At 42.9% G+C, this 19,480-nt stretch overlaps 1 protein-coding gene across 2 annotated transcripts in view; it reads right to left on the bottom strand.

Moving 5' to 3' along the window:
• The window catches only part of SIDT1 (SID1 transmembrane family member 1), a 321,104-nt gene that overhangs the window by 44,971 nt on the left and 256,653 nt on the right, over nucleotides 1–19,480 (bottom strand). For both annotated transcript variants that reach the window (XM_053705818.1, XM_053705819.1), the window contains exon 22: nucleotides 7,154–7,200. In XM_053705818.1, coding sequence (XP_053561793.1) covers nucleotides 7,154–7,200 — 47 coding nt within the window. The remainder of the gene's footprint in view (nucleotides 1–7,153; nucleotides 7,201–19,480) is intronic.

The following is a 19,480-nucleotide window of genomic DNA, read 5'->3' as shown; positions in this document are numbered from 1 at the left end:
TGCTTTAATCATTAAAGCGACAGTGTACTGTAAAACTGGTTCTCTCTTAGACTTGTCTATTTGCCTAACTGCTGCAAAACTAGCCATTCTTTGTTGCAATTTGCAGAACATAAATACTGCAAGCACATTTACTGATCTCACACTGGGAAATGATTTAACGCCTGAGCTGTATGTTCTATTAGCTACATTAGCAACATCTTCCCTGTTTGTAGACAAATAACTTTTACAGCAGATTAGGGGCGTATTTTGGCCAAGGCAAACAAGGCACTTGCCTAGAGCATCAGATTTTGGGGGGGGGCAAAACTTTTTGACTCTTACTACTCACACTCACTATACTCAAACATACACCCACACTGCACTACACACTCACTGCACTACACACACTTACACTACCCACACACACACACTCACCATATACAAACCCATACACACACACATTCACCATATACAAATACACATATGTGCACTTGAACATAAACATTTACTTTGGAAATTCTATGAAAAAAGTCATGTTACACCCTCGCCATAAAAAGCCTAAAACCTGGGGTCAGAGGGGGGCAGCAGAATGTTGAGTGCCTAGGGCAGCACAAACCCTAAATACCCCACTGCAGCAGATTACTTGTTGAGATCATTTCACATTCTCCTGTCCACAGGGTACCTGAATACCTCAATTCTCCACTGGGGAAAGTTTTGATACTGTTGTTTAAAGATTATATGGATTATGGATTTTCTTCGTTCTCTTGGTATCTTTAATTGAAAAGCAGGAATGTAAGCTTAGGAGCCGGACCCATTTTTGGTTCAGAACCTGGGTAGCGATTGCTGATTGCTGGCTAAATGTAATTTGTGTATAGATAAGAACAATACTCCCCTCAACAAACACGCTGCTGCCTTCCAACAGTCTCTCCAAAAGAACTTCTACATAGGAGGTGCAGGTCCTGGAGGTCTTCTTGTGTCAGTATAGGATGTGCAGGTCCTGGGGGTCTTCTTGTGTCAGTATAGGAGTTGCAGGTACTGGAGGTCTTCTTGTGTCAGTATAGGATGTGCAGGTCCTGGGGGTGTTCTTGTGTCAGTATAGGAGGTGCAGGTACTGGGGGTCTTCTTGTGTCAGTATAGGAGGTGCAGGTACTGGGGGTCTTCTTGTGTCAGTATAGGAGGTGCAGGTACTGGGGGTCTTCTTGTGTCAGTATAGGAGGTGCAGGTACTGGGGGTCTTCTTGTGTCAGTATAGGATGTGCAGGTCCTGGGGGTGTTCTTGTGTCAGTATAGGAGGTGCAGGTACTGGGGGTCTTCTTGTGTCAGTATAGGAGGTGCAGGTACTGGGGGTCTTCTTGCGTCAGTATAGGAGGTGCAGGTACTGGGGGTCTTCTTGTGTCAGTATAGGAGGTGCAGGTCCAGGGGGTCTTCTTGTGTCAGTATAGGAGGTGCAGGTCCAGGGGGTCTTCTTGTGTCAGTATAGGAGGTGCAGGTACTGGGGGTCTTCTTGTGTCAGTATAGGAGGTGCAGGTCCAGGGGGTCTTCTTGTGTCAGTATAGGAGGTACAGGTACTGGGGGTCTTCTTGTGTCAGTATAGGAGGTACAGGTACTGGGGGTCTTCTTGTGTCAGTATAGGAGGTGCAGATTCTGGGGGTCTTCTTGTGTCAGTATAGGAGGTGCAGGTTCTGGGGTCTTCTTGTGTCAGTATAGGAGGTGCAGGTTCTGGGGGTCTTCTTGTGTCAGTATAGGAGGTGCAGGTACTGGGGGTCTTCTTGTGTCAGTATAGGAGGTGCAGGTACTGGGGGTCTTCTTGTGTCAGTATAGGAGGTGCAGGTACTGGGGGTCTTCTTGTGTCAGTATAGGAGGTGCAGGTTCTGGGGGTCTTCTTGTGTCAGTATAGGAGGTGCAGGTCATGGGGGTCTTCTTGTGTCAGTAAAGGAGGTGCAAGTCCTGGGGGTCTTCTTGTGTCAGTATAGGAGGTGCAGGTACTGGGGGTCTTCTTGTGTCAGTATAGGAGGTGCAGGTACTGGGGGTCTTCTTGTGTCAGTATAGGAGGTGCAGGTACTGGGGGTCTTCTTGTGTCAGTATAGGAGGTGCAGGTACAGGGGGTCTTCTTGTGTCAGTATAGGAGGTGCAGGTACTGGGGGTCTTCTTGTGTCAGTATAGGAGGTGCAGGTACTGGGGGTCTTCTTGTGTCAGTATAGGAGGTGCAGGTACTGGGGGTCTTTTTGTGTCAGTATAGGAGGTGCAGGTCATGGGGGTCTTCTTGTGTCAGTATAGGAGGTACAGGTACTGGGGGTCTTCTTGTGTCAGTATAGGAGGTGCAGATTCTGGGGGTCTTCTTGTGTCAGTATAGGAGGTGCAGGTACTGGGGGTCTTCTTGTGTCAGTATAGGAGGTACAGGTACTGGGGGTCTTCTTGTGTCGGTATAGGAGTGCAGATTCTGGGGGTCTTCTTGTGTCAGTATAGGAGGTTCAGGTTCTGGGGGTCTTCTTGTGTCAGTATAGGAAGTGCAGGTCCTGGGGGTCTTCTTGTGTCAGTATAGGAGGTGCAGGTTCTGGGGGTCTTCTTGTGTCAGTATAGGAGGTGCAGGTTCTGGGGGTCTTCTTGTGTCAGTATAGGAGGTGCAGGTCCTGGGGGTCTTCTTGTGTCAGTATAGGAGGTGCAGGTTCTGGGGGTCTTCTTGTGTCAGTATAGGAGGTGCAGGTTCTGGGGGTCTTCTTGTGTCAGTATAGGAGGTGCAGGTTCTGGGGGTCTTCTTGTGTCAGTATAGGAGGTGCAGGTACTGGGGGTCTTCTTGTGTCAGTATAGGAGGTGCAGGTACTGGGGGTGTTCTTGTGTCAGTATAGGAGGTGCAGGATCTGGGGTCTTCTTTTGTCAGTATAGGAGGTGCAGATTCTGGGGGTCTTCTTGTGTCAGTATAGGAGGTGCAGGTCCTGGGGGTCTTCTTGTGTCAGTATAGGAGGTGCAGGTCCAGGGGGTCTTCTTGTGTCAGTATAGGAGGTGCAGGTACTGGGTGTCTTCTTGTGTCAGTATAGGAGGTGGAGCTCCTGGGGTCTTCTTGTGTCAGTATAGGAGGTGCAGGTCCTGGAAGTCTTCTTGTGTCAGCATAGGAGGTGCAGGTTCTGGGGGTCTTCTTGTGTCAGTATAGGAGGTGCAGGTTCTGGGGGTCTTCTTGTGTCAGTATAGGAGGTGGAGCTCCTGGGGTCTTCTTGTGTCAGTATAGGAGGTGCAGGTCCTGGGGGTCTTCTTGTGTCAGTATAGGAGGTGCAGGTCCTGGGGGTTTTCTTGTGTCAGTATAGGAGGTGCAGGTCATGGGGGTCTTTTTGTGTCAGTATAGGAGGTGCAGGTCATGGGGGTCTTCTTGTGTCAGTATAGGAGGTGCAGGTACTGGGTGTCTTCTTGTGTCAGTATAGGAGGTGCAGGTACTGGGTGTCTTCTTGTGTCAGTATAGGAGGTGCAGATTCTGGGGGTCTTCTTGTGTGAGTATAGGAGGTACAGGTTCTGGGTGTCTTCTTGTGTCAGTATAGGAGGTGCAGGTCTTGGGGGTCTTCTTATGTCAGGATAGGAGGTGCAAGTCCTGGGGGTCTTCTTGTGTCAGTATAGGAGGTGCAGGTACTGGGGGTCTTCTTGTGTCAGTATAGGAGGTGCAAGTCCTGGGGGTCTTCTTGTGTCAGTAAAGGAGGTGCAAGTCCTGGGGGTCTTCTTGTGTCAGTATAGGAGGTGCAGGTTCTGGGGGTCTTCTTGTGTCAGTATAGGAGGTGCAGATTCTGGGGGTCTTCTTGTGTCAGTATAGGAGATGCAGGTCCTGGGGGTCTTCTTGTGTCAGTGTAGGAGGTGCAGGTCCTGGGGGTCTTCTTATGTCAGTATAGGAGGTGCAGCTCCTGGGGTCTTCTTGTGTCAGTATAGGAGGTGCTGGTCCAGGGGGTCTTCTCAACTCAGTGTGATACTACTGTGTAGCGACACAATTCCCGAATGTGGAACAGCTGAGCTTCTTAGTGACACTAGGAATAAAAATCTGTATATCTGTATTTTGATTTTTATACACGTTGGGCTTTGCTTGTACACATATATGGATTTTTATCCCTAGTGTCACTAAGAAGCTGTTCCACCACATTCGAGAATTGTGTCGCTACACAGAAGTATCACACTGATTTGAGAAGACCCCCAGAACCTGCGGCTCCTATACTGACACAAAACTTTTGGACTTGACTTATTACAGAGTACTCCAAAAGTTTTGAATGTAACTTTGGTTTTGTGCAAAAACACACTGACATAGCCCCCACCACTATATTTATAGGTAAAGGACGCAACGTCACCAAACAGATTGAAACACTTTCTGCACACGCCATTAAAATTCCCAGTGTACTATACAAATGGTTTCCTCCTTAATGTGTTCCCAATTACTTGTTATAGCAGCTTAATTGTTCCTTGTTTATTTTTGTATATGCAATATATTTTTTTGCTAATTAAAAACAACAACCTGATAATATGTACTGACCTTGTAGGGAGAGCAGACCTTGTTATCTTATATGTCCAATTATTTACATAAAGTCTTATTTCTCACTGTTTACTAAAAGACCAATATTTAGAGAACAATGGACATTTTAATTCCTCTCTATTATACCCCCACTGGGAGCATGAGTTCATCTATATGTTTTGATTACATAGTTTTTCTATAGCCATTACTTAATTTTCAGTATAGGTTCTGATACAACAGACACAATCATCTATTTCTGAGATATGCATAAAGCTCTCTGATGCTTAAAAAAGTTTATAGTTTAGGAACAAATATAAGACTCCCTAAGTGTGATGCGGGAATCCAGACGTGGACCCGTTGCTCAGTGTGCCTAGAGGGATATGGCTGCACCTCACTGACGAGGCACACAATAGGCCGAAACGTACGTCTGGGGTTTTGCTGTTTCTCTCGTTCAGAGAGCGATTGCCTGGTATTTCGGGGCTGGACTGTACTGTGAAGTCAGGATCAGACTGATAGACTACAGGGAAATACTTCTCTGTGAAAGGCACATGTTGAGCAAAAAGAGGCTGCTTCTTGGGTGGTAACTAGCCATAGAACAAGCTATTATGCTATTGTTCGTTCTCAAGTTGCACGCTTCTCTCTTTTTATTTATGCAAATATGGGGAGAAAACTGGGCCTTCTGTTTCTTATCAGGCATTTAATATGTTTAAAGTGAAAGTAAAGTCAGAATTGAACTTTAATGATTCTGATAAAGAATGAAATTAAAAACATTTTTTTTTCCAATTTACTTTTATTATTATATTTGCTTCATTCTCTTGGTATCCTTTGTTAAAAAGCATACCTAGGTAGGCTCAGGCGCAGCAATGCACTACTGGGAGCTAGCTGCTCATTAGAGGCAACAAAGGATATACAGGGAATGAAGAAAATTTGATAATAGAACTAAGTAAGAAAATTGTTTAAAACTGTATCTTTTGTTTAAATCATGAAATCATGGTTTTCATGTCCCTTTAAATTTAAAATAATAAAAACACCAAGACGTGAGCGACATAATATTACCCAAACAACAATTGCCTTTACTTTGGTTAGGTATACAGGGAGTGCAGAATTATTAGGCAAATGAGTATTTTGACCACATCATCCTCTTTATGCATGTTGTCTTACTCCAAGCTGTATAGGCTCGAAAGCCTACTACCAATTAAGCATATTAGGTGATGTGCATCTCTGTAATGAGAAGGGGTGTGGTCTAATGACATCAACACCCTATATCAGGTGTGCATAATTATTAGGCAACTTCCTTTCCTTTGGCAAAATGGGTCAAAAGAAGGACTTGACAGGCTCAGAAAAGTCAAAAATAGTGAGATATCTTGCAGAGGGATGCAGCACTCTTAAAATTGCAAAGCTTCTGAAGCGTGATCATCGAACAATCAAGCGTTTCATTCAAAATAGTCAACAGGGTCGCAAGAAGCGTGTGGAAAAACCAAGGCGCAAAATAACTGCCCATGAACTGAGAAAAGTCAAGCGTGCAGCTGCCAAGATGCCACTTGCCACCAGTTTGGCCATATTTCAGAGCTGCAACATCACTGGAGTGCCCAAAACACAAGGTGTGCAATACTCAGAGACATGGCCAAGGTAAGAAAGGCTGAAAGACGACCACCACTGAACAAGACACACAAGCTGAAACGTCAAGACTGGGCCAAGAAATATCTCAAGACTGATTTTTCTAAGGTTTTATGGACTGATGAAATGAGAGTGAGTCTTGATGGGCCAGATGGATGGGCCCGTGGCTGGATTGGTAAAGGGCAGAGAGCTCCAGTCCGACTCAGACGCCAGCAAGGTGGAGGTGGAGTACTGGTTTGGGCTGGTATCATCAAAGATGAGCTTGTGGGGCCTTTTCGGGTTGAGGATGGAGTCAAGCTCAAATCCCAGTCCTACTGCCAGTTTCTGGAAGACACCTTCTTCAAGCAGTGGTACAGGAAGAAGTCTGCATCCTTCAAGAAAAACATGATTTTCATGCAGGACAATGCTCCATCACACGCGTCCAAGTACTCCACAGCGTGGCTGGCAAGAAAGGGTATAAAAGAAGAAAATCTAATGACATGGCCTCCTTGTTCACCTGATCTGAACCCCATTGAGAACCTGTGGTCCATCATCAAATGTGAGATTTACAAGGAGGGAAAACAGTACACCTCTCTGAACAGTGTCTGGGAGGCTGTGGTTGCTGCTGCACGCAATGTTGATGGTGAACAGATCAAAACACTGATAGAATCCATGGATGGCAGGCTTTTGAGTATCCTTGCAAAGAAAGGTGGCTATATTGGTCACTGATTTGTTTTTGTTTTGTTTTTGAATGTCAGAAATGTATATTTGTGAATGTTGAGATGTTATATTGGTTTCACTGGTAAAAATAAATAATTGAAATGGGTATATATTTGTTTTTTGTTAAGTTGCCTAATAATTATGCACAGTAATAGTCACCTGCACACACAGATATCACCCTAAAATAGCTATAACTAAAAACAAACTAAAAACTACTTCCAAAACTATTCAGCTTTGATATTATTGAGTTTTTTTGGGTTCATTGAGAACATGGTTGTTGTTCAATAATAAAATTAATCCTCAAAAATACAACTTGCCTAATAATTCTGCACTCCCTGTATAGATAACATTTGTGGGATCGTTAGAGGTTAATAAGGATACTCACAAGAACCAATTGACGAGATTCCCCACGATAAGCAGGATCATCCTATCCTAATAACAAATGGAAACAAATGTATACATATTAATTTAAACTAATACAGGATGCAGTGTGTACTCAACATATTCTGTAAATTACTAAAGTACTAATGTGTTTTGTTGTAGTATAATGTTATTTGCCTTACTCAGAAGAATTCAGAAATACTTAAAAAATATACAGGAAACTGGCTATTTAGCAAAAATGCCAAGTAAAGTGCTTTTGTGACATTATGTAGATCATTTTATTAAAGGGACAGTATACACCAGAATTGTTATTGTTTAAAAAGATAGATAATCCCTTTATTACACATTCCCCAGTTTTGCATAACCAACACTGTTATATTAATACACTTTTTACCTCTGTGATTACCTTGTATCTAAGCCTCTGCAGACTGCCCCCTTATCTCAGTTCTTTTGACAGACATGCAGTTTAGTCAATCAGTGAAGACTCCTAAATAACACCACGGGAGTGAGCACAATGTTATCTATATGACACACGTGAACTAGTACTGTCTAACTGTAAATAAACTTTCAAAATGCTCTGAGTTTAGGGGCGGTTTTCAACAGTTTAGAAATCAGTTTGAGCCTAGCTAGGCTTAGCTTTTCAAAAATACCACCAAGGGAACAAAGCAAATTTAATGATAAAAGTCAATTGGAAAGTTGTTTAAAATTGCATGCCCTATCTGAATCATAAAAGTTTTTTTGGACTTGACTGTCCCTTTAAGGGTTGTAATCCTCTTTGACAGCTAATGAGTTAATAGAGAGCCCTCAAGAGACAATATGCATTTAAATGGTCACTAAGAGGGATACAGCATCTGGGGGTGTTCCTGTCCCATGATAGAGATATTGTCCTCCAAGATAATTATACTACTCTTTTGAAAGAGATCGAGTCAAAAAATTTGATGAGATATCTTGGATGGGCAGGATTGCAGCCCTAAAGATGATGATTCTCCCTAAATTGACGTATATTATGAGATGCATCCCAATTCCGGTCTCAGCGAGAATACTGAGGAACTTCCAAGCTTCATTCAATGCCTATGTTTGGAATAACAAGAAGCCTAGGGTCGCGGCGGCCACCCTGCAGGCTCCCGTACCATCAGGCAGCAATGATTTCCCACATCTCGGCGTGGGGGTGGGATCTCCCACCCACAAGGTGGAGAGAACTAGAACAGGCATCCCTGCCGGCATATATGGATCTCTCAAATCTACTATGGTTCCCACCACACTTGGTCTCACAGATCACTATTTTCAATCACTTGATCAAGGGTTGCCAATTGACATGGTATAAGCTGTGGCATAACCTATTGATTGCCCCCCACCCTTGCCTATCCACCCCATTATTGCTCTTCTCCAGGGATTCTCCAATGTGAAATTTCGTAACTGGAGACAGCTGGAGATCACCTCGTTGGGAGATTTCTATCTTGATGACAACCTTCTCTCACTCCAAGAAATGGTGACGAGGTTCGACTTCCCCCGCCATCTGGAATTTGAATTCATGAGATTGCGATCACTCATGAAAGCATGGGGATTCCTGACCAACAAGATCAGACGTCCCACCATTTGGGAGACTAGATGGAAAACGGCCTCCAACTATATAAACCCCTCGCCACTCACTATAGATGCCTACTGGGAGCCCCTACTCTTATAAAGACGAGACATATGACTTCTTGGGTAACTGAACTTCGACAGACCCACACAACATTAGAATGGACTAAAGCCATCACAATAACTCAGCACTGAGTTATAAGTCAGCACTGCACTGTGTGACGATGTATGAACTCTACTTCAAAATCATCACTAGATGGCATCTTGTCCCGACTAAACTACGGACCTTATACCCTGACCACTCGCCCGTTTGCTGGAGGGACTGTGGGGAGGTGGGTACCCCGCTCCACATATGGTGGTCGTGCACAGACTTAAACCGCTTTGGTCTAAACTGAGTACTGTATGTGTCGCACTGGACTTACCGGTAGTCACCGATCCGAGCCTGGCCCTACTCCACATAGGGATCAAAAAATTGCCCACCCTTCAAAGATACCTCTTTATGTACTTGCTGACTTCAGTTAAAATGTTGACAGCCAGGAATTTAAAGAAGGTACATCCTCTGAGATGGCAGGGAGTGGTAGAATATGTGAACTATGTTAAGTGCATGGAAGACTATGTCTTTGGAATGAGAAAACAGTCAGCTGAATTCAGCCTCATCTGGGAACCCTGGGAGACCTATCTGTCACAGAGCAAACAGTAGAGACCGCTCCTCCTTGAACGACTAACTATAATGACCCCTATGATGGTCCCTAGAGGGAGCACCTCACTATGAGGGATTTGAGGTGCTCTAACTTTGAGATGAGTAACCCCTGCTCTTTACAAATGTCCCCTTCCCTCCCTTTCCCCTTCCTCCCCCCCCCCCCCCCCCCGGTAAGTGAACACTGATTCCAGTTTATTTCTGCAAATACCCGTCAATACATTCCTGTATAGTTAAGTAATCTTGATCTGTAAGTGTATCTGGGTATGGCGACATACGCCGCATACCTTTATGTTTAAGAATATTTCCTTTAAGGTGCAAGTATATTGTAATATAATCACCTTCGGATCTGCCAGACAGACAACGAAGGTAATTTACGAACTCTATAAAATAATAATGGAAATGTATCAAATGTCATGCTGTCTGTTACGAACCTGCATTGCTCTATCCTTATAAGATGTATATGGAAGTCTATCTTATTATATTGTTATTGCAATTTTGCCTACAATAAAAAAAATAAAAAAGATGTATTTACATATGAGAGGAAATCTACCTGATGTGTTAAAACAGTTTTAGAGAGTATGCAGTGCCCACATTATAGATCGTTTCCTTCACCCAATGATCAAAAAAAAAAAAATCCCCAAAAACATATAGCTGTTATATCAATGACAAAACTACCTTACAGTTTGTAAGATCACATTGGGTGAACAACCTCAGGGACTGGAAATGTTAAAACTCTGAAGCAAATTAAGATGTTTTTTGCTATAACTTTTATGTCAATATACTGTATGACTTTCATATTGATATTAGTGGGGCATTAGTATAATTTTTATATTGATAATACAGACTTTATTTAAAAAAAAAACCCAACTTGCTAATTAACGTTAAAGCCAGGGTTAACCACTTTATTGAATTATTTAGTTTACTTCTCCTTAAAATATTTCACTTTACTGTAGGACAGTGATTCTCAAGGTAATATGTGTTGACCAATTGAAGGCAGATAAAATTCCCTAAAATTAGAATATGTTTTTGTAGTATCGAAACAGGGGTGTATTTTGGCCTAGGCAAACAAGGCATTTGCCTAGGGCAGCAGATTGAAAGGGGGCAGCACATTTTTTGTGGCTATATTTGTAAAAATCTCACAGTTATTTTAGAAGTATTATAAAGGTATATAATGGGAGATTTTGAGCAAGGAGCTTGCATTAAAGTGGGGTATAATAAGAGTGTCCATGGAGCTTACAGTTTAGAGGTAACTCTGAACGTTTCATTTATTTAGCTCGCTATTGTCTTAAGTTTAGTTGGCTTTCAGCGATCAGTATTGTGTTTGGAGATGAATTGTTTCAAAGAATCTGTGTTTGTGAGTATATATTGCAGCAATAGATATGTGTGTGTGTCTGTGTATATTTATATGTGTGAGCACGTGACTCTGTGTGTGTGTGTATGTGTCTGTGTATATTTATGTGTGTGAGCACGTGACTCTGTGTGTGTATGTGTGTGTATATGTGTCTGTGTATATTTATGTGCAGGGATAGGCACAGACAAAGGCTGTGGCGGACATTTTCCAAAGTACAGACCTTAGTGAAGGACACCAAGGTAAATTTGAAATGAAAAACATTTTATAATGCTTGGTGTTATTATACTGATGCAGATACCACTGATCCTATAACCAACCCTTGTCTGGCTATACCCATGTGCCAGTGTCACTACTGTGTCATTATACAGTGCTGGGTGTTATTATACTGATGCAGATACCACTGATCCTATAACCAGCCCTCATCTGGCTATACCCATGTGCCAGTGTCACTACTGTGTCATTATATAGTGCTTGGTGTTATTATACTGATGCAGATACCACTGATCCTATAACCAGCCCTCCTCTGGCTATACCCATGTGCCAGTGTCACTACTGTGTCATTACATAGTGCTGGGTGTTATTATACTGATGCAGATACCACTGACCCTATAACCAGCCCTCCTCTGGCTATACCCATGTGCCAGTGTCACTACTGTGTCATTACATAGTGCTGGGTGTTATTATACTGATGCAGATACCACTGACCCTATAACCAGCCCTCCTCTGGCTATACCCATGTGCCAGTGTCACTACTGTGTCATTATATAGTGCTGGGTGTTATTATACTGATGCAGATACCACTGATCCTATAACCAACCCTCCTCTGGCTATACCCAAGTGCCAGTGTCACTACTATGTCATTATATAATGCTTGGTGTTATTATACTGATGCAGATACAACTGATGCTATAACCAGCCCTCCTCTGGCTATACCCATGTGCCTGTGTCACTACTGTGTCATTATATAGTGCTGGGTATTATTATACTGATGCAGATACCACTGATCCTATAACCAGCCCTTGTCTGGCTATACCCATGTGCCAGTGTCACTACTGTGTCATTATATAGTGCTGGGTGTTATTATACTGATGCGGATACCACTGATCTTATAACCAGCCCTCCTCTGGCTATACCCATGTGCCAGTGTCACTACTGTGTCATTATATAGTGCTGGTGTTATTATACTGATGCAGATACCACTGATCCTATATCCAGCCCTTCTCTGGCTATACCCATGTGCCAGTGTCACTACTGTGTCATTATATAGTGCTGGTGTTATTATACTGATGCAGATACCACTGATCCTATATCCAGCCCTTCTCTGGCTATACCCATGTGCCAGTGTCACTACTGTGTCATTATATAGCGCTGGGTGTTATTATACTGATGCAGATACCACTGATCCTATAGCCAGCCCTCCTCGGGCTATACCCATGTGCCAGTGTCACTACTGTGTCATTATACAGTGCTGGGTGTTATTATACTGATGCAGATACCACTGATCCTATAACCAGCCCTCATCTGGCTATACCCATGTGCCAGTGTCACTACTGTGTCATTATATAGTGCTTGGTGTTATTATACTGATGCAGATACCACTGATCCTATAACCAGCCCTCCTCTGGCTATACCCATGTGCCAGTGTCACTACTGTGTCATTACATAGTGCTGGGTGTTATTATACTGATGCAGATACCACTGACCCTATAACCAGCCCTCCTCTGGCTATACCCATGTGCCAGTGTCACTACTGTGTCATTATATAGTGCTGGGTGTTATTATACTGATGCAGATACCACTGATCCTATAACCAACCCTCCTCTGGCTATACCCAAGTGCCAGTGTCACTACTATGTCATTATATAATGCTTGGTGTTATTATACTGATGCAGATACAACTGATGCTATAACCAGCCCTCCTCTGGCTATACCCATGTGCCTGTGTCACTACTGTGTCATTATATAGTGCTGGGTATTATTATACTGATGCAGATACCACTGATCCTATAACCAGCCCTTGTCTGGCTATACCCATGTGCCAGTGTCACTACTGTGTCATTATATAGTGCTGGGTGTTATTATACTGATGCGGATACCACTGATCTTATAACCAGCCCTCCTCTGGCTATACCCATGTGCCAGTGTCACTACTGTGTCATTATATAGTGCTGGTGTTATTATACTGATGCAGATACCACTGATCCTATATCCAGCCCTTCTCTGGCTATACCCATGTGCCTGTGTTACTACTGTGTCATTATATAGTGCTGGTGTTATTATACTGATGCAGATATCACTGACCCTATAACCAGCCCTCCTCTGGCTATACCCATGTGCCAGTGTCACTACTGTGTCATTATATAGTGCTGGGTGTTATTATACTGATGCAGATACCACTGATCCTATAACCAGCCCTTGTCTGGCTATACCCATGTGCCAGTGTCACTACTGTGTCATTACATAGTGCTGGGTGTTATTATACTGATGCAGATACCACTGATCCTATAACCAGCCCTTGTCTGGCTATACCCATGTGCCAGTGTTACTACTGTGTCATTATATAGCTCTGGGTGTTATTATACTGATGCAGATAACACTGACCCTATAACCAGTCCTCCTCTGGCTATACCCATGTGCCTGTGTTACTACTGTGTCATTATATAGTGCTGGGTGTTATTATACTGATGTAGATACCACTGATCTTATAACCAGCCCTCATCTGGCTATACACATGTGCCAGTGTCACTACTGTGTCATTATATAGTGCTGGGTGTTATTATACTGAAGCAGATACCACTGATTCTATAACCAGCCCTTCTCTGGCTATACCCATGTGCCAGTGTCACTACTGTGTAATTATATAGCGCTGGGTGTTATTATACTGATGCAGATAGCACTGACCCTATAACCAGCCCTCCTCTGGCTATACCCATGTGCCAGTGTCACTACTGTGTCATTATATAGCGCTGGGTGTTATTATACTGATGCAGATAGCACTGACCCTATAACCAGCCCTCCTCTGGCTATACCCATGTGCCAGTGTCACTACTGTGTCATTATATAGCGCTGGGTGTTATTATACTGATGCAGATAGCACTGACCCTATAACCAGCCCTCCTCTGGCTATACCCATGTGCCAGTGTCACTACTGTGTCATTATAAAGTGCTGGGTGTTATTATACTGATGCAGATTCCACTGATTCTATAACCAGCCCTCATCTGGCTATACCCATATGCCAGTGTCACTACTGTGTCATTATATAGTGCTGGGTGTTATTATACTGATGCAGATACCACTGATCCTATAACCAGCCCTCCTCTGGCTATACCCATGTGCCAGTGTCACTACTGTGTCATTATATAGTGCTGGGTGTTATTATACTGATCCAGATACCACTGATCCTATAACCAGCCCTTCTCTGGCTATACCCATGTGCCTGTGTTACTACTGTGTCATTATATAGTGCTGGGTGTTATTATACTGATGCAGATACCACTGATCCTATAACCAGCCCTCCTCTGGCTATACCCATATGCCAGTGTCACTACTGTGTCATTATATAGTGCTGGGTGTTATTATACTGATGCAGATACCACTGATCCTATAACCAGCCCTCCTCTGGCTATACCCATGTGCCAGTGTCACTACTGTGTCATTATATAGTGCTGGGTGTTATTATACTGATCCAGATACCACTGATCCTATAACCAGCCCTTCTCTGGCTATACCCATGTGCCTGTGTTACTACTGTGTCATTATATAGCGCTGGGTGTTATTATACTGATGCAGATACCACTGATCCTATAACCAGCCCTCCTCTGGCTATACCCATGTGCCAGTGTCACTACTGTGTCATTATATAGTGCTGGGTGTTATTATACTGATCCAGATACCACTGATCCTATAACCAGCCCTTCTCTGGCTATACCCATGTGCCTGTGTTACTACTGTGTCATTATATAGTGCTGGGTGTTATTATACTGATGCAGATTCCACTGATTCTATAACCAGCCCTCCTCTGGCTATACCCATGTGCCAGTGTCACTACTGTGTCATTATATAGTGCTGGGTGTTATTATACTGATGCAGATTCCACTGATTCTATAACCAGCCCTCCTCTGGCTATACTCATGTGCCAGTGTCACTACTGTGTAATTATATAGTGCTGGGTGTTATTATACTGATGCAGATACCACTGATCCTATAACCAACCCTTGTCTGGCTATACCCATGTGCCTGTGTTACTACTGTGTCATTATATAGCGCTGGGTGTTATTATACTGATGCAGATACCACTGATCCTATAACCAGCCCTCCTCTGGCTATACCCATGTGCCAGTGTCACTACTGTGTCATTATATAGCACTGGGGTGTTATTATACTGATGCAGATACCACTGATCCTATAACCAACCCTTGTCTGGCTATACGCATGTGCCAGTGTCACTACTGTGTCATTATATAGCACTGGGTGTTATTATACTGATGCAGATACCACTGATCCTATAACCAACCCTTGTCTGGCTATACCCATGTGCCAGTGTCACTACTGTGTCATTATATAGTGCTGGGTGTTATTATACTGATGCAGATAGCACTGATCCTATAACCAGCCCTTGTCTGGCTATACCCAAGTGCCAGTGTCACTACTGTGTCATTATATAGCGCTGGGTGTTATTATACTGATGCAGATACCGCTGATCCTATAACCAGCCCTCCTCTGGCTATACCCATGTGCCAGTGTCACTACTGTGTCATTATATAGCACTGGGTGTTATTATACTGATGCAGATACCACTGATCCTATAACCAACCCTTGTCTGGCTATACGCATGTGCCAGTGTCACTACTGTGTCATTATATAGCACTGGGTGTTATTATACTGATGCAGATACCACTGACCCTATAACCAACCCTTGTCTGGCTATACGCATGTGCCAGTGTCACTACTGTGTCATTATATAGCGCTGGGTATTATTATACTGATGCAGATACCATTGACCCTATAACCAACCCTTGTCTGGCTATACGCATGTGCCTGTGTCACTACTGTGTCATTATATAGCGCTGGGTGTTATTATACTGATGCAGATACCACTGACCCTATAACCAACCCTTGTCTGGCTATACGCATGTGCCAGTGTCACTACTGTGTCATTATATAGCGCTGGGTGTTATTATACTGAAGCAGATACCACTGATCCTATAACCAGCCCTCCTCTGGCTATACCCATGTGCCAGTGTCACTACTGTGTCATTATATAGCACTGGGTATTATTATACTGATGCAGATACCACTGACCCTATAACCAGCCCTTGTCTGGCTATACGCATGTGCCAGTGTTACTACTGTGCCATTATATAGCACTGGGTGGTATTATACTGATGCAGATACCACTGACCCTATAACCAACCCTTGTCTGGCTATACGCATGTACCAGTGTCACTACTGTGTCTTTGTATAGAGCTGGGTGTAATTATACAGATGCAGATACACATCCAGTATTTCACTCAGGCTTTATTTATTCCATAACTTATCACCCAATATTGCTAGCAGTCTCTTGACAAGCCACTAACTTTATTCACACTACATATTTTTTTTTATTCCTATTATTTAATCAGAAAGAAAAGATATACTAAGGTTGTGGCGGACACTGCAAGGGCAAGTCACGGACACCAGTGTCCGTGTACGGACACCTTGCCTATCCCTGTTTATGTGTGTGAGCACGTGACTCTGTGTGTGTGTGTATGTGTCTGTGTATATTTATGTGTGTGAGCACATGACTCTGTGTGTGTGTGTGTGTGTGTATGTGTCTGTGTATATTTATGTGTGTGAGCACATGACTCTGTGTGTGTGTGTGTGTGTGTATGTGTCTGTGTATATTTATGTGTGTGAGCATGTGACTGTGTGTGTGTATATGTGTCTGTGTATATTTATGTGTGTGAGCACGTGACTCTGTGTGTGTGTATATGTGTCTGTGTATATTTATGTGTGTGAGCACGTGACTCTGTGTGTGTGTATATGTGTCTGTGTATATTTATGTGTGTGAGCATGTGACTCTGTGTGTGTGTATATGTGTCTGTGTATATTTATGTGTGTGAGCACGTGACTCTGTGTGTGTGTATATGTGTCTGTGTATATCTATGTGTGTGAGCATAGATATCAAGATCAGAATCAAGATCAATCCGATTGGCTGATCCAATCAGCCAATCAGATTGAGCTTGCATTCTATTGGCTGATCGGAACAGCCAATAGAATGCAAGCTCAATCTGATTGGCTGATTGGATCAGCCAATCGGATTGAACTTGATTCTGATTGGCTGATTCCATCAGCCAATCAGAATATTCCTACCTTAATTCCGATTGGCTGATAGAATCCTATCAGCCAATCGGAATTCGAGGGACGCCATCTTGGATGACGTCCCTTAAAGGAACCGTCATTCTTCAGTTGGACGTCGCCGGATGAAGATGGGTCCGCGGTGGAGGTCTTCAGGATGGAGCCGGTCCTCATCGGATGAAGATAGAAGATGCCGCTTGGAAGATGATGGTTGCCGGTCCGGATCTACTCTTCTTCCCGGATAGGATGAAGACTTTGGAGCCTCTTCTGGACTTCTTCAGCCGCCGGAAGATGGATCGCCAGCCCCCGCTTGGGTTGGATGAAGATTTTGGAGCCAGGACGGATCGGTGAACCTGGTATGGTGAAGACAAGGTAGGATGATCTTCAGGGGCTTAGCGTTAGGTTTATTTAAGGGGGGTTTGGGTTAGATTAGGGGTATGTGGGTGGTGGGTTGTAATGTTGGGGGGGGTATTGTATGTTTTTTTTTACAGGCAAAAAAGCTGAACTTCTTGGGGCATGCCCCGCAAAGGGCCCTGTTCAGGGCTGGTAAGGTAAAAGAGCTTTGAACTTTAGTAATTTAGAATAGGGTAGGGCAATTTTTATTTTGGGGGGCTTTGTTATTTTATTAGGGGGCTTAGAGTAGGTGTAATTAGTTTAAAATTGTTGTAAGATTTTCCTTATGTTTGTAAATATTTTTTTATTTTTTGTAACTTAGTTCTTTTTTATTTTTTGTACTTTAGTTAGTTTATTTCATTGTAGTTATTTGTAGATATTGTATTTAATTAATGTATTGATAGTGTAGTGTTAGGTTTAATTGTAGGTAATTGTAGATATTTTATTTAATTAATTTAATGATAGTGTAGTGTTAGGTTTAATTGTAACTTAGGTTAGGATTTATTTTACAGGTAATTTTGTTATTATTTTAACTAGGTAACTATTAAATAGTTATTAACTATTTAATAGCTATTGTACCTGGTTAAAATAATTACAAAGTTACCTGTAAAATACAGGGAGTGCAGAATTATTAGGCAAGTTGTATTTTTGAGGATTAATTTTATTATTGAACAACAACCATGTTCTCAATGAACCCAAAAAACTCATTAATATCAAAGCTGAATAGTTTTGGAAGTAGTTTTTAGTTTGTTTTTAGTTATAGCTATTTTAGGGGGATATCTGTGTGTGCAGGTGACTATTACTGTGCATAATTATTAGGCAACTTAACAAAAAACAAATATATACCCATTTCAATTATTTATTTTTACCAGTGAAACCAATATAACATCTCAACATTCACAAATATACATTTCTGACATTCAAAAACAAAACAAAAACAAATCAGTGACCAATATAGCCACCTTTCTTTGCAAGGACACTCAAATGCCTGCCATCCATGGATTCTGTCAGTGTTTTGATCTGTTCACCATCAACATTGCGTGCAGCAGCAACCACAGCCTCCCAGACACTGTTCAGAGAGGTGTACTGTTTTCCCTCCTTGTAAATCTCACATTTGATGATGGACCACAGGTTCTCAATGGGGTTCAGATCAGGTAAACAAGGAGGCCATGTCATTAGATTTTCTTCTTTTATACCCTTTCTTGCCAGCCACGCTGTGGAGTACTTGGACGCGTGTGATGGAGCATTGTCCTGCATGAAAATCATGTTTTTCTTGAAGGATGCAGACTTCTTCCTGTACCACTGCTTGAAGAAGGTGTCTTCCAGAAACTGGCAGTAGGACTGGGAGTTGAGCTTGACTCCATCCTCAACCAGAAAAAGGCCCCACAAGCTCATATTTGATGATACCAGCCCAAACCAGTACTCCACCTCCACCTTGCTGGTGTCTGAGTTGGACTGGAGCTCTCTGCCCTTTACCAATCCAGCCACGGGCCCATCCATCTGGCCCATCAAGACTCACTCTCATTTCATCAGTCCATAAAACCTTAGAAAAATCAGTCTTGAGATATTTTTTGGCCCAGTCTTGACGTTTCAGCTTGTGTGTCTTGTTCAGTGGTGCTCGTCTTTCAGCCTTTCTTACCTTGGCCATGTCTCTGAGTATTGCACACCTTGTGCTTTTGGGCACTCCAGTGATGTTGCAGCTCTGAAATATGGCCAAACTGGTGGCAAGTGGCATCTTGGCAGCTGCACGCTTGACTTTTCTCAGTTCATGGGCAGTTATTTTGCGCCTTGGTTTTTCCACACGCTTCTTGCGACCCTGTTGACTATTTTGAATGAAACGCTTGATTGTTCGATGATCACGCTTCAGAAGCTTTGCAATTTTAAGAGTGCTGCATCCCTCTGCAAGATATCTCACTATTTTTGACTTTTCTGAGCCTGTCAAGTCCTTCTTTTGACCCATTTTGCCAAA

Source organism: Bombina bombina, chromosome 3 (genome assembly GCF_027579735.1).
Source record: "Bombina bombina isolate aBomBom1 chromosome 3, aBomBom1.pri, whole genome shotgun sequence".
Lineage (NCBI taxonomy): Eukaryota > Metazoa > Chordata > Amphibia > Anura > Bombinatoridae > Bombina > Bombina bombina.
This window is presented reverse-complemented; position numbering and strand designations above follow the sequence as displayed.